Source organism: Arxiozyma heterogenica (assembly GCF_036370985.1).
Source record: "Arxiozyma heterogenica strain weizmannii chromosome Unknown scaffold_20, whole genome shotgun sequence".
Classification (NCBI taxonomy): Eukaryota; Fungi; Ascomycota; class Saccharomycetes; order Saccharomycetales; family Saccharomycetaceae; genus Arxiozyma; species Arxiozyma heterogenica.
The window spans coordinates 118229-132607 of NW_027042673.1; the positions used below are offsets into that span (position 1 = coordinate 118229).

General features: G+C 32.2%; 5 protein-coding genes across 5 annotated transcripts; 4 read left to right on the forward strand and 1 right to left on the reverse strand.

Moving 5' to 3' along the window:
• Positions 1–1197: 1197 nt before the first annotated feature.
• Positions 1198–3738, reverse strand: REV1 (deoxycytidyl transferase; the record flags this gene model as incomplete). Its single annotated transcript, XM_064858925.1, has 1 exon — positions 1198–3738. The coding sequence occupies one exon, from the start codon at positions 3736–3738 to the stop codon at positions 1198–1200; it is 2541 nt and encodes an 846-aa protein (XP_064714141.1).
• Positions 3739–5911: 2173 nt separating this feature from the next.
• Positions 5912–6670, forward strand: TYE7 (Tye7p; the record flags this gene model as incomplete). Its single annotated transcript, XM_064858926.1, has 1 exon — positions 5912–6670. The coding sequence occupies one exon, from the start codon at positions 5912–5914 to the stop codon at positions 6668–6670; it is 759 nt and encodes a 252-aa protein (XP_064714142.1).
• Positions 6671–7839: 1169 nt separating this feature from the next.
• Positions 7840–8748, forward strand: PWA37_002354 (uncharacterized protein; the record flags this gene model as incomplete). The annotated part of the gene is made up of 1 exon (XM_064858927.1): positions 7840–8748. The coding sequence occupies one exon, from the start codon at positions 7840–7842 to the stop codon at positions 8746–8748; it is 909 nt and encodes a 302-aa protein (XP_064714143.1).
• Positions 8749–9391: 643 nt separating this feature from the next.
• On the forward strand, positions 9392–12418 carry FUN12 (translation initiation factor eIF5B; the record flags this gene model as incomplete). Its single annotated transcript, XM_064858928.1, has 1 exon — positions 9392–12418. One exon carries the CDS (start codon positions 9392–9394, stop codon positions 12416–12418), a length of 3027 nt encoding a protein of 1008 aa, XP_064714144.1.
• A 649-nt stretch (positions 12419–13067) lies between these two features.
• Positions 13068–13970, forward strand: RPA43 (DNA-directed RNA polymerase I subunit RPA43; the record flags this gene model as incomplete). Its single annotated transcript, XM_064858929.1, has 1 exon — positions 13068–13970. One exon carries the CDS (start codon positions 13068–13070, stop codon positions 13968–13970), a length of 903 nt encoding a protein of 300 aa, XP_064714145.1.
• Between the last annotated feature and the right edge of the window lie 409 nt (positions 13971–14379).

Below are 14379 nucleotides of genomic sequence, written 5' to 3' on the forward strand. Positions count from 1 at the left end.
GTGCAAAGAAACAAATTTCATAATCTTTCTGTAAACATTTTAAGTAATTTTATTATATATAGAAAACATTGGAAAATTCTATTTATAATAAATATATCAGTAACTTTAATTAAAAATGATTACCAGTTTTATTAGCTTTCTAAATATTTTTTTTTTTTTTTGAAAATTATTAGATAGGAAATATGTATCTCAGGATTTCCAATCAAGGTTTCTTTGCTTATTCTTTTTGTGTAAGGAACCTAACTGGAAATCCAGTAGATATGCAATTCCGAGGGTAACATCTGAGTGTCTGGGTGGAGAATTGGTACGGCCATGTGCTCAGTGGCTCGTATAAGGTATTGAATTTGATTGGAGGATTTCCAGGGAGTGAGAATTATATCAGATCTTGTCAAGAGGCCTTTGATTATTGAGAGATATGCCAGGGATAATCATCTTATTTAAATACATCTTAGTACTGATATTAGGAGGCGACTCTTAATATCATACAAGAAGAAAAACAACAAGAAGTAATAATACAACATCAGGTTTATTATTTAGTAATATATAGAGTTTACGTAAGAGTGTTTATACTCATACTAATTGATACGATCCATCCAGTTACATACAACAACTCTTACATTTTGTTGGTAAAAAATTACATTTTGTGATAAATTGACAAACTTCGTGATCAACAAAAAAAAAATATGAGATTTTCAAAATAAACAAATTCAGTTACATCATACTTATGGCTTTTTAAAACATGTTGAAATATAATTATTAGAGCTATGTTTGATAATCTAAATTCATCGTACTAAGTGATTAAAAGTTATGAAAATTTATAGTAAAGAAGATTCAAAGATAAAATGAGTATACTGTATAATATTGTATCTTGTATATTACTTATATAGAAAGAAAAGGACTAAGCAATAAAATAACAATTTATAGTACCACTAACTTCCTACTATAAATAATAATAGAACTTATAATACCACCAATATCCTATTGTAAGTTACATTATCTTATTATATTAGTTTAAAATGAACTCGACTAGAATTTTTGATTCTGAAGCCTTGCGTCAACAAAACAAAATCCTCTAAATGTTGTAAAAATATAGAAATTCAAATATAATACATCTTTATTCTTATTAAAAATATAAAAAGAATATATATATAATTATGTATAATTTAAAAATAGAATAGTCCATAGTATAAAGTTATTTTAAACATCATATTCAATATTGATGTTCCGTTCAGATTGAAAAGTCAAATGATTTTGATGTAAAATTGGAATAACTACATTAAATAAAATATTATCCCATTGTTGCAAACAAGATTGGGTAATTGTAGTATCATTAATAATTCTTGTTGAACATAAATTCAATTCGGTAGAGATAATATTTGCAACTCTCAATACCAAATGAACTCTATTTGTATTATAGAGCTTAATCAAGTATCTCTTAAACAGTTTAACATCCTTTTCATGTGGACCTGTAGAATCTGTGATTGTCTCCCTTATCCATTGAACAATCATGTTACAAATACTTTGAAAAGAATCCATATTTTGAAATTTAATAGGTTCAAAAATAGAAACTCCCCCAATAAAATGGCTTGTCTTCTTTGATTTTTCAACCTCTCTCTTAGCAATATTTCGTTTTAAAGTTTCGGCCTCGCTTTTCTTAGCTTTTGAATAAATTCTTCTTTCCTGATTAATCTCATTTCTAATCTGAGTTGGTAACTCTTTTAAAAAATCGATTTGAAAAGTGGAAGGAATATCGTCAAAAACATTGTTGGGACCAAAATTAGTCACTTTATATATACGTGAATTTTTTAATGGTGAGATTTGTCTTCTCTTTTGCTTTGATTTATTTGCATGAACAGGACATAGTCTAATACCAGGTATATTTGGTGGCATTAAAAATGGTGGTTGAACTTCTGCTTCTCCTGCTGTTATTATTGGAGATGGTGTTTGTATTCTTTTAGAAATATTTTCTTTTTGTAACACATCATCAATTCCTAACTTATTGGGCACATTATTTCCAGAATTTTTGATCGCTACTTGAAAATGGATCCCCACACCACGTAATTCCAAAGGTGGACACGCCAATATTCTAAAAAGATTCTGCAATTCAGTACAAATAACTCCAGGATCGTCACTCGGTACTCCTAAGTTCGAGCTTTGAGAAAATGAGTCACATTTACCACATCCCAAATATTTAGGTGGATCAATCGGGGCATATTTACTTCTTCTTAATATTTTTAAAGTAATAGATGAAGTACAATACTTGTATGGGGTCAGTTTTGTTTCAATTAAATGAAGAGAGGCCCTTTTCAAAAACTGATCGATCTGTTTTATTGTTTGAAAACGGATCCCCCAATTAATTTCCAAAGAAATTGTTTTCTTTGCAAAGACATTTTCTGTATCATATACCAGTCTTCTTGTTTCCTCATCATCTTTACCTTGCAATGCCAAGAATACTTTCATCCCCAATTTGTTACCAAATATGCGCTTCAATGACTCCAATGTGGGGAACTTTTCCGATAATTGTGATAATGTTTTAATAGTGGGATCTAAAGAGTGTAAGATGTTTAGCATTGAAGGACCCAACCCGGGTAAATCAGATACTTCTAAATTCGACAGGAAGATATCATCAAAATCAAAATCATTCAGAATAATATGTATCCCATTGGGCTTAGCCAATTTTAATGCCAACCGTGCTTGCACTTGGGTGTGCCCGACTCCAATACTGACTGTACAGCCTTGCGTTAATTCAAATACTTTATCTCTGATGTCCTGACACAATTTGTGTAACGTATCAGAATAATACATTGGAGATCGGGGCAACAAGGCAATGCATTCATCAATTGAAATAGGGATCACTTGATGATTGAAACAAGGGAAATCGTTGTTCAACGTATCGAAAAGGATCCGTGAAGTTAGTTTAAAAGCATTGAAATCATAGGGCAAAGTGATCAGTTTTGTACTACTAGGCAAAAGTGAAGATGCATGTGATACCCACATGCCATTCCGGATACCATATTTTCTAGCCACATAATTACAACTAGCAATATCTGAGTTTCCATGGCCATGACAAACAACAATTGGATCTTTATCAAGTTGACAAGAAAGCAAGTGTGGTGGTCTATATAAATATGCCACAGTGGCAAAAAATGAGTCGAAATCGATATATAAATAAATGAATTCATCATTTGGAGACACATGGCGATGCCTATTATTAGACAAAAAATTTGATCTCAATTGTGATTTCCAGTCGGAAAGAAGGTGTAATCTAGAGTTTGACAAATAATTACTTATGAAACTGGGGTCATTACAGTCTGTATTTTGACCTAGCGAAGCAGCAGTAAGATTGCTATTCGATATTAGAAGTTTTCTTTGAGTTTCATCTGAATTAGACAAAAGCGAATAATCTTGCCAGGGCAACAATTTATTATTTTCGATTGAATCAACGATCCAATCTGGCTTCACCACTTTATACTTTTGAAATTGTATTCTTTTTTGCAAAGGCAAGTTTGAGGCAACAATATGTGTGACACCAGACAGCTTGGTCAAATAATGCTTAAATTGACCACCATGAAAAACTATCTCTTCATGTAACTTCAATCTATTCCATGGTTTTGTGTAACCATTGACATATATGATACAGTTCTGAAAAATATGTGATTTAATACCTTTATTCTTTTCATCTCTCTGCAACTGCTTTTGTTCTTTATCCGAAAAATAGTTTGATCGCGTATAAACCATATGCTTTATGATCAAATAGTTACACCCACCCACATATGCTGCTATGAAGTACTTAATTAAATATTACCCTATACTATCAATACATAATTCAGTTTTTCCAGTCACACATACAACTGTACCAAATACTTTCAAATGTAAAAATCTCAAAGGAAATGAGAATTTTACAGTTTTTTGAAGCAACAGCATTAAGTGATTTCTTCCTCTTGCCTTTCATTTTTACCTCTGTTTAATCTCGGAACAGCATCTTAAACTCCGAAGGAGGAAGACGAAGGAAAGCTCTTTTAAAGCCGCGTTAGAAATTCTGTCAAACCAAAAAAAGAAAAAAAAAGAAAAGAAAAGAAAAGTTAATTTTGGCAGGTTTTGATTTCCGTTCTTTTTTTTTTTCTTTTCTTTTCTTGTTGTCCTCGTGTCCTTCCGCGGTAAATAACAAGAACTGACGTTGCACCCATACATTATGGGAGTCCGTGTGGGCTCCATTCCGTTTGCCCTTTACCCAAAGAGGAATGGAGCCCAACAACTTGATGGACTTTCCTAAACGGGAAACCAAAGGGCCAAATTTGGCCCTCCACTATCGCAAAACAAAAGAAAAAAACTTTCTAAAAACTGAAAAACAAAAAAAAAAAATTGAAGATTGTCCCACATCCAGACACCATTGCCTGAAAGAAAAAGTAAACAAAACAGATTTGCTGAACAATATGGACCCAAAGTTCTGATATCTCGAGGAAAAAGAATGTGCGAAGGGACAAATTTTAAGGCAAGGATTTAGAAAATTTATCAATTTTGTTGTTTTTAATTATTTAATCGTCCTTTTTAAAATAAAAGTGAAAAAAATTAGGGTATACATTCTTTCACACTATCCAGTCTGGCAATTTTTTCACAAAATAAGAAAGGGTTTTCAAAATAATGTTTCTTGTATTCCTTTTCAGACTTCCAGTACTAACACTTTTCTTATTAATTACAATAAGATAATCACTACTGAAATAAAACCAAGAGAGTAAGAGTATGACATACGAGTGGCTAGTGAACAAGACGACAAAAAATTAAAAAGAAAATCTTGGTTTTTTTGGTGTCGTAGAAAAACCTTTGATATTTCAATTTTTTATTTTTTTTTTTGTTTCTTAGAACATTATTTTTGTAGGGTTTTACAAATAGGGTAGTTTCTTTTTCCTTGGTTAAAAATACTTAGGTGTTTAAAAAGTCGAAAAAAAAAAAGATTTCCGAAACTAGTATAATGATTCAGTTTATTCCTTTTTGGAAAAAATTTTTCAAATCTCTGATACTCTGAGACTATTATTCAAATGAAGACAAAAGATAAAAGAAAAAAAAAAAAACAAAAAAAGAGGAGAAACAAAAATAGAACAAAAGAAATTACGAATACTCGTGCCTAAAATGTTTCTGAATCCATTGTGTTTTGTTGATTTTAATATTTTTCTTTGTGGCTACCAAAAATTTCTGTTTTTGGATTTTTCTTCCAGAATGAACATCTCGAAAGGAATGATGTATTATATTAATAACTAAATAGATAAAAGGACGAGCGGAAAAACACAATAGTAATGTAGTATTATTTTTAGTACAATGTTTCTACAAACAAAAGAAGAATAGAGGTATTTTTTTTTAATGATAGTTCGAGTTGTTTATTTACTTGTTTACTTATTTATTTGTTTATTTATTGATTTTTTTGTTGGTTGTACTTTCTTTTTTTTTTTTTTTTTTTGTTTTGTTTTTCGTTTTTTGGTTGGATTGTGTTTCAACAGATAACAAAAGGCCACGTTTCCATATCAACTTCAGGAAAAAAAACATTTATGTTGTATATATGTATATATGTATATATGTATATATATATATAAATATATCTATGGATATTTACACATATATATATGTACCTGAACTCAACTATGTGTTCGACATTATAACTTTATATTAAGATTCGTTACTCATATGACATTTACTATCCTTGATCTAACCAACACACACTTACACTTGAGTTTCTTGCGTTCTTCTTTTGTCCCTTGTGGTATACCTAACTTAGTATCATCAATTAATATTCCCATTCTTTGTAAAACTCCCAGTTCTAATATAATACACAAACACCAAGTGAATTTGTTTTTCTTAACAAAAAAAATATAAAACAGAATAAAAAAGGAGCAAAAAAATAACTCACATCAATTCAAATATGAACACTCAATATGTTTCTAACTTCGAGATCCCACAAAATACCAACAAAGACACTGCTACTTTCAATGACTGGATGTTTCAACAATACGATAACCCATCAACTGTTGTGTCTTCATTCCCAGGCATGAACAAAAAAAATGTCTTCGAAACAGAAGATTCTCCTTCTTCATCCACGTGGTTTGAACCACTGGAAGCCATTCTGTCTTCTGCTACTTCGTCATCCACGGGATCTCCTATATCCACCGCTTCGTTATCGGAAGTGAAGTTAGAACCAAAGGACGATTCCTTCGAATTCACCTTGAATAAGATATTAGAACAAGAAAAGTTGAAGCAAGAGACGGAAACAGAGACGGATACGGAGACCGACACGTTGAAAACAAGTGTGAAAGAAGCTGTAGTGATACCGAAAAGATCTAAAAACTCCGGCACTGGTAAAAGACAATTAACAGAACACCAAAAACAAGCTCATAACAAAATTGAAAAAAAATATAGAATAAACATCAACACAAAGATCTCCAAGTTGCAGCAAATCATACCTTGGTTAGCAACCGAAGAGACCACATTTTCCTGTCAGTTGGATGATAATGGCAAATGCTCAAACAAGGAATCTGCTTCAAACATTAAAAAACCACGATTAAATAAAAGTATGATTTTAGAGAAGGCTATTGATTATATTCTTTATCTACAAAACAATGAAAGATTATATGAAATGGAAGTAATGAGATTAAAATCTGAGTTAAGTCAATATAAATCATGATATTCCTACTTAGTCCTCCTACCCTCTTTACTTTCCCTTACCTCCAATTTATTCAAATACACTCTAATAAATTTTTAATGATACACATCTTAAACTAGCATTTAGAAACAAAGCCCCTCTAAACACCCCTTCCCTTCTCTAAAAAAAAAACCACACAAAAAAAATAACAGCAAGACGACTGAATATTCATAAAAGAAAATGCAAAGTAACAACAACGCAATAATATTTCATTGTAATGACCTCATTTTAATGACATGACGATCAAAAGGGAGAAAAAAACGAAGATCCCTTCCCCCTTTAACCCACTATAATTTACTATTAATCATATACATACTATATACACTCTCTACATAACGTTTATAAACTTTGAAGATAAATTTTTCTTAAATGCACTTTATTTGATACATCTTTTAACATGTTTTCTTTGTCGCTATATCACCATCCATAAATAATGTAACTTGTAAAAGCATTTTTCAGGTTTAGTTACTCACTGGGTCTACCATTTAACAACTGTATCGTGTCTACATTATTAATCATATCCTCTCGACCAGCAAATGAACAATTTTGACACTCTGCAATATGTCAATCGTAAACAAACTGGGAAACAAACATAAAAAAAAAAGTAAATTTTTTTGTGAAACGTCCCTCCAATCCAGCAATTACCTCATTAGGAAACGTAATGACAGACTGAAAAATGAAAAAAAGAAAGAAAAGAAAGAAAGATAACCAAACTGTTTTTTTTTTTGCTTTCTTTTTTTTCATTTTTTCTTTTTTTGTCGAAGACTTGAAAATTTTCTTCTTGAAGATCGAAAACGCTGAGTCACTATAAAAACTGCAGTAAGATCTCATCGAGCATGGAGTTTTCGAATCAGGACAGATTATTTAATATGTTTTGTTTTACTTATCGCAAGTCTTTATTCAGACACATATGTGCATATCTATCTACATATCCTTATATTCATACATGCATTTCTGTTTCTTTATGCGTCTTTATGTTTTTTTAGATCGTGCCTTGAATAATTCTAACTATAGTATTCAGAAATTCACCTAATACAGAAAAGAGACACACTACATCACGACACATTAGTCTCAGTAATACACTATTTCATTCTTCTTCCCCTCTTTAAGAATATATTTATTTCTTTATTTTTGTTTGACAAAGACAGAAGATGATTTTGGATGAGGCTGCATTTAATAAACAATTCAACTCACATCGTTTACAACAATTAGATAAAAATGTATTCTTCGGCTCCTTACCATCGCTAAATGATCTTGACTCATTGAAAACCAACAATATTAGATTTCTCATCGGTATTGATATTCCAACAGAGACTATGTCACAATTATACACCCACTCAAACCTTTGTAACTTATATTCCTCCAATGGTATCAACGATATTATAATGATTAATTTCCACACTTCTTTAATGCCACAACCATTTAACGTTAACGATCCAACAATCTCCTGCTATATCAATAATAATTCCTGCATGTTGAATAAATTGACTGCACAACTAAACCCCGAAATCTTCAATACAAATCAGGTGATCTACGGCAACAAGACAAACTATACAAATGTCAGATTCAACGTATTCCAATTGAACAACTATGACCTGTTCGAACAATTCAACGATTGGTTGGAGATTTTCAAGTCCACAGGGAACGGCGTGCTTATATTCGGTGATCACGAAAATAATGAAACTTTTATAGCATTATTAATATCTTGTGTGATCAAAAAATCGTCAAACTTGAAGATCATGGATGCATTCCAATTCATCAAGTCTCTAAAGAATGATTCGAATGACAACATCCAAGAACAAAGGATTTACTGGAACAGTGGATTGTTGAGCTATTACGAAACAATAAGAAAAAACTCTATGGTCTGGAATGCTAACGGGATACCCTCTTTATCATATGGATCATCAATGTTCCAGAATAAGACCATCTCACCTAACAAGAGAAGAGTAATAAATCTTCATCCACAAAACCAAACTCCAATGTCGCCCACTTCTCCACTTAAAGGAAAAGTAAATCCTGTGGGTTCTTTTGATAGATGTAAAAGGGCTCGTTCCGACTGATCAAGACCAAAACAAACCAAACTAAACCAAACTAAACCAAACCAAACTAAAACAAAAAACAAAACGAAACAAAAAAAAAGAAGTAGACATATATAACTATCGATTTCATCTTCTGATCAACCTCTGGTAGGTTCAGCTCTGCATCTATTTAATTCACATATATTATAATACTCCTCCTCCATCCCCTTTTTCTCACTCAATATCAAGCTTTTATTTCAATTATGCATGAGAAGGTGTTGTACTACTACATCACAACATTTCCATATATATATATATGTACAACTGTTTATTCAACTATACTGTGCTATACCAACTAATGTAGTCTATGTAACGTTAATGTATTCGAAGTATTTGCGATGACGTTCGTGTTAAGTGATCCAACTTTCTTTTCTTTTTTTTTTTTAACGGAAAGGGACCAAAAAAATTTTGAAAAATTTAGAGAGAATTAAAATAAAAATTGCAAAGAGAGAAAATTTGTATAGAACACTAATAGAAGTATATCGAAATACGTACACCCTCTTAGCCTCTACTAATTAGTGACCACCATTTTACTCCTTTAATACATATATAATTAAATAAAGTACCAAAGAAAAAGAAAGTACCACTAGGAACAATACCTATATGTACTAAACTATCCTAGAAAATGGCTAAGAAAGGGAAAAAGAATCAACAAAACTATTGGGACCAAGATTTCGAAGAGGATTTACCTCAAGGTGAAGAATTCGGCGTTTCTTTTACACCAGTAGATGACTCCTCCAATACTACACCAGCTAGTTCTGTAGAACCTCAACAAGCTGGTGATGAAGATCTTGCTGCTGAAGGTGACTTTATGTCCACCTTAAAAAAATCTAAGAAGAAGCAAGAAAAAAAAGAAGAAGCTAAACCTTTATTAAAGTCCAAAAAGGAGAAGGAAAGAGAGAAGAAGGAAGCTGAAAAGCAAAGAAAAAAGGAATTAGCGGCCAAGAAGAAGGCTCAACAAAAAGCACAAAAGGATAAAAACAAAGAATTAAGTAAGCAAAATGCTGAAAAATTAGCTGCTGAAAAAAAGGAAAAGTCTGCAGCTTCGTCCAAAGCTTCATCTCAAGAACCAGCTCCAGTTAAAACTACCACTTCCAACACTACCACAGCTAAAAAGGGTAAGAAGGTTCCTGCTGGTTTAGCTGCATTGAAACGTCAATTAGAATTGAAGAAACAATTAGAAGAACAAGAAAGATTGGAACGTGAAGAAGAAGAAAGACTAGAACGTGAAGAAGAAGAAAGAAAGGCTAGAGAGGAAGCTGAAAGAGAGAAAAATAGACAATTGAAGAGAGAAAAGGAAAAAGCTAAACGTGAAAAGTTAAAGGCTGAAGGTAAATTGTTAACCAAAAAACAAAAGGAGGAAAAGAAATTGATAGAAATGAGACGTGCTGCCCTTTTAGCATCAGGGAATATCAAAGTTGCTGGTCTTACTAAGAAAGCTGATGCTGCCGCTGATGGTGAAGTTACAGGGGAAAAGAAACCAAAAAAGATTGTCTATGGTAAGAAGAAGAAGAGGGTCACTCAAAAAGATAATGATACAAAGGCAGTTGCCAAGAGTGAAAAAGAAGATAATGAGAAAAAGAACAATGCAAATGGTGAGGAAGTTGGCGAAGATGTCTTAATTGACGATTGGGAGAACTTAGATTTAGGTGAGGATGAAGAAGAAGAGAAAGAATTTGCTGTTTCTTCTGCTGAAACTGAATCTGTTAATACTGAACCAGTTAATGAATCAAAAGCTGAAGCCAATGCTGACACTCAAAAGGACTCTCAAGTGGAAGACACAAAAAAGAAAATTCCAGAAGTTTCCACTCCAGCAGTCAACGAAAGTACCAAAAATCCAAAGAAAGATTTACGTTCTCCAATTTGTTGTATCTTGGGTCACGTTGATACTGGTAAAACCAAATTACTGGATAAGATTAGACAAACCAACGTACAAGGTGGTGAAGCTGGTGGTATTACCCAACAGATCGGTGCCACATATTTCCCAATTGAAGCTATCAAACAAAAAACTGCCTCTATGGCCAAATTTGAAAAACAGACTTTTGACGTTCCTGGTCTATTGGTTATTGATACCCCAGGTCACGAATCTTTTTCCAACTTACGTTCTAGAGGTTCATCATTATGTAACATTGCCATTTTGGTTATTGACATTATGCATGGTTTAGAACAACAAACCCTTGAATCTATTAGATTGTTAAGAGACAGAAAGGCCCCTTTTGTTGTTGCCTTAAATAAGATTGATAGATTATATGATTGGCAAGCTACCCCAAACAATTCTTTCAGAGATTCTTTCGAACAACAAACTAGAGCTGTCAAAGACGAGTTCCACACCAGATTAAGTAATATTCAATTGGCATTGGCTGAACAAGGGTTGAATTCTGAATTATACTTCAAGAACAAAAACATGGCTAAATATGTTTCTATTGTTCCAACTTCTGCCGTCACTGGTGAGGGTGTTCCTGATTTGTTATGGTTGCTATTAGAATTAACTCAAAAGAGAATGTCCAAACAATTAATGTATCTATCTCACGTTGAGGCCACTATCTTAGAAGTTAAAGTTGTCGAGGGTTTTGGTACCACTATTGATGTTATTTTATCTAATGGTTACTTAAGAGAAGGTGATAGAATTGTACTTTGTGGTATGAATGGTCCAATTGCTACGAACATCAGAGCATTATTAACTCCACAGCCTTTACGTGAATTACGTCTAAAATCTGAATATGTTCACCATAAAGAGGTCAAAGCAGCCCTAGGTGTTAAGATTGCTGCCAATGATTTAGAAAAGGCTGTTTCTGGTTCTAGATTATTAGTTGTTGGTCCGGACGATGACGAGGAAGAATTGATGGATGATGTTATGGATGATTTGACCGGCCTTCTTGATTCTGTTGATACATCTGGTAAAGGTGTTGTTGTTCAAGCATCTACTTTAGGTTCGCTAGAAGCTTTATTGGATTTCTTAAAGGATATGAAGATTCCAGTGATGTCCATTGGTTTAGGTCCAGTTTATAAGCGTGATGTTATGAAAGCTAGTACAATGTTAGAAAAGGCTCCAGAGTACGCAGTTATGTTATGTTTTGACGTTAAAGTAGACAAAGAAGCTGAACAATACGCTGAACAAGAAGGTATTAAAATCTTTAATGCTGATATTATCTATCACTTATTTGACTCATTTACTGCATATCAACAACAATTATTGGAACAACGTCGTAAAGATTTCCTAGATTACGCCATTTTCCCATGTGTTTTACAAACATTACAAATTATTAACAAGCGTGGTCCAATGATTATTGGTGTTGATGTTGTTGAGGGTTGCTTACGTATTGGTACTCCAATTTGTGCTGTGAGAACGGATCCAACCACCAAGGAAAGGAATATATTATTATTAGGTAAAGTAATGTCTTTAGAAATTAATCACCAACCTGTCACTGAAGTCAAGAAAGGTCAAACTGCTGCTGGTGTAGCTGTTCGTTTAGAAGACCCATCTGGTCAACAACCAATTTGGGGCCGTCATGTTGATGAGTCTGATACCTTATACTCCTTGATTTCTAGAAGATCTATCGACACCTTAAAGGATCCAGCTTTCAGAGATCAAGTCCAAAGATCTGACTGGCTATTAATTAAGAAATTGAAGCCAGTTTTTGGTATCGAATAAGCGTAATTAGTTTCTAATTTCATTAAATTATCACTCTTTTATAAACAAAACAGATAAAATAAAAATCATTCTATGTAAAATACTCTATTGAAATATTGGTGGGTAAGAATTATTGTATTTTCTAAGTTTATTAATCTTACGATTCCTGCAGTATGAAATGTTCATTGTTTAAGCGTGTATGAGCATTGGTATATAAATAATTAAATATATATATATATATATATATTATAATATTATCGTTATTACGTCTCTCTATTATATTCAACCCTAGTATAATTAAAATAAGAGGGGGAGGCAAAATCTTCCCTAATAAACTCTTTTATACTGCTGAACACTCAACCTTTAGCAAAGTTAACTACCAATAAGCAAGATTGAAAACTTGTTATTGCTTCTCTATTTTTTTTGAAGTTTTTAAATCACGTGAGCCATTAAAAAAATTTTTTTTTAAATAGTGAAGAAATATTTTGACATCACAAAATTCGATGCCCTTGAAGATTAGTTGTTATAGATACATATAATTCATTGAATAAGGCATTCATGTCAGATTGAGATCGTATAAACAATAAGTTTGCCTAATTAAAAAGTATCGGTGTAGTTTATTTCCTAATACAAACCAAGACCAAAGATATAAGAAGATTATCAATCCATAATGGTTGCTACTAAAAGAACAGCTGAAAGTTTGAGAGCTGCAAGATTTATCAAGAAACATAAAAAACTTATAACTAATCCAAAAGAAGATGGTGTCTCCAATTGTATTATTCGTGTTCCTGTAACAATGTATGTCTCATTAGCTCCAATGTATTTACAAAATCCATTACAAGGGATAATGAAACAACACCTAAACCCAATGATTATGAAATATAATAATAATATTGGCGGGGTTGTTATGGGCTATGAAGATTTAACCATTATGGATGCCGATCCAAATGATGGTGGGGAAAAGATAGGCAAATTAATTAAGGTCACACCTGACACTCCTTTCAGTTTTATGTGGTGCAAAGTTAAATTATATGTCTGGCAACCTCAGGTTGGTGATGTGTTAGAAGGTAATATTTTCATTCAATCTGCATCTCATATTGGTTTGTTAATCCATGACTCCTTTAACGCCTCTATCAAAAAGAACAACATTCCATACGATTGGACTTTCATACAGGATGAACAACAAGAAGATGTCAATGAAGATAGTCGAGATGATAATGATAGTTCTAAGCCAAAGAATAGAAAGACTGGTTCATTGGGTCATTGGGCTGATTCCTATGGTAATCAAATAGATGGGAAATTAAAGTTTAGTGTCAGAAATATATATACTACAGGTAGAGTTGTATCAGTCGAAGGTACCCTATTAGAAAGCGAAGAAAGTAATTCTGAGGCAGAAAAATTACCAGTAGTGTCAAATAAAAAGATAGTGTTTGATGAAGAAGTAGAGGAAGAAAACAGAGAAAGTCACAAAGATTTAGTTTTATCTGAAGTTAAAGAAGATAATGGATCATCTATTGTTTATGAAGCTAATTCTAGCAGCAGTGATTCTGACGATTCTGATGAAAGCGATTAATTTCCACAAAGTGAAAATGTGAACAAAAGAATCTATACAAACTACTTTTATAATTGTATATTACAAACAGCACATATTAATATTTATATATAAATACAGAGTATAATTTTCTCATTATATTATTATTAAGTTGATATTGGGTTGATAATATTAAGATGGATTCAAGATAATACTGATTAAAGATCCGAATAGGTGGAGTATTCATAATTATCTCTTTTTACAAAATTGATGTATCCTAAAAATACATTAGTGCAATGATGATGGTTATTACGAAAAGAGAGATAGTGAAAATAATAACTAGAAGCTTTTTATGGACCAAATATATAAAATATATCAGCAACATATAATAAGAATATTTCACAGTAAATTTTGAGTATTAGGGTTATGGGTAAAGTCAATAAAGAAAGGT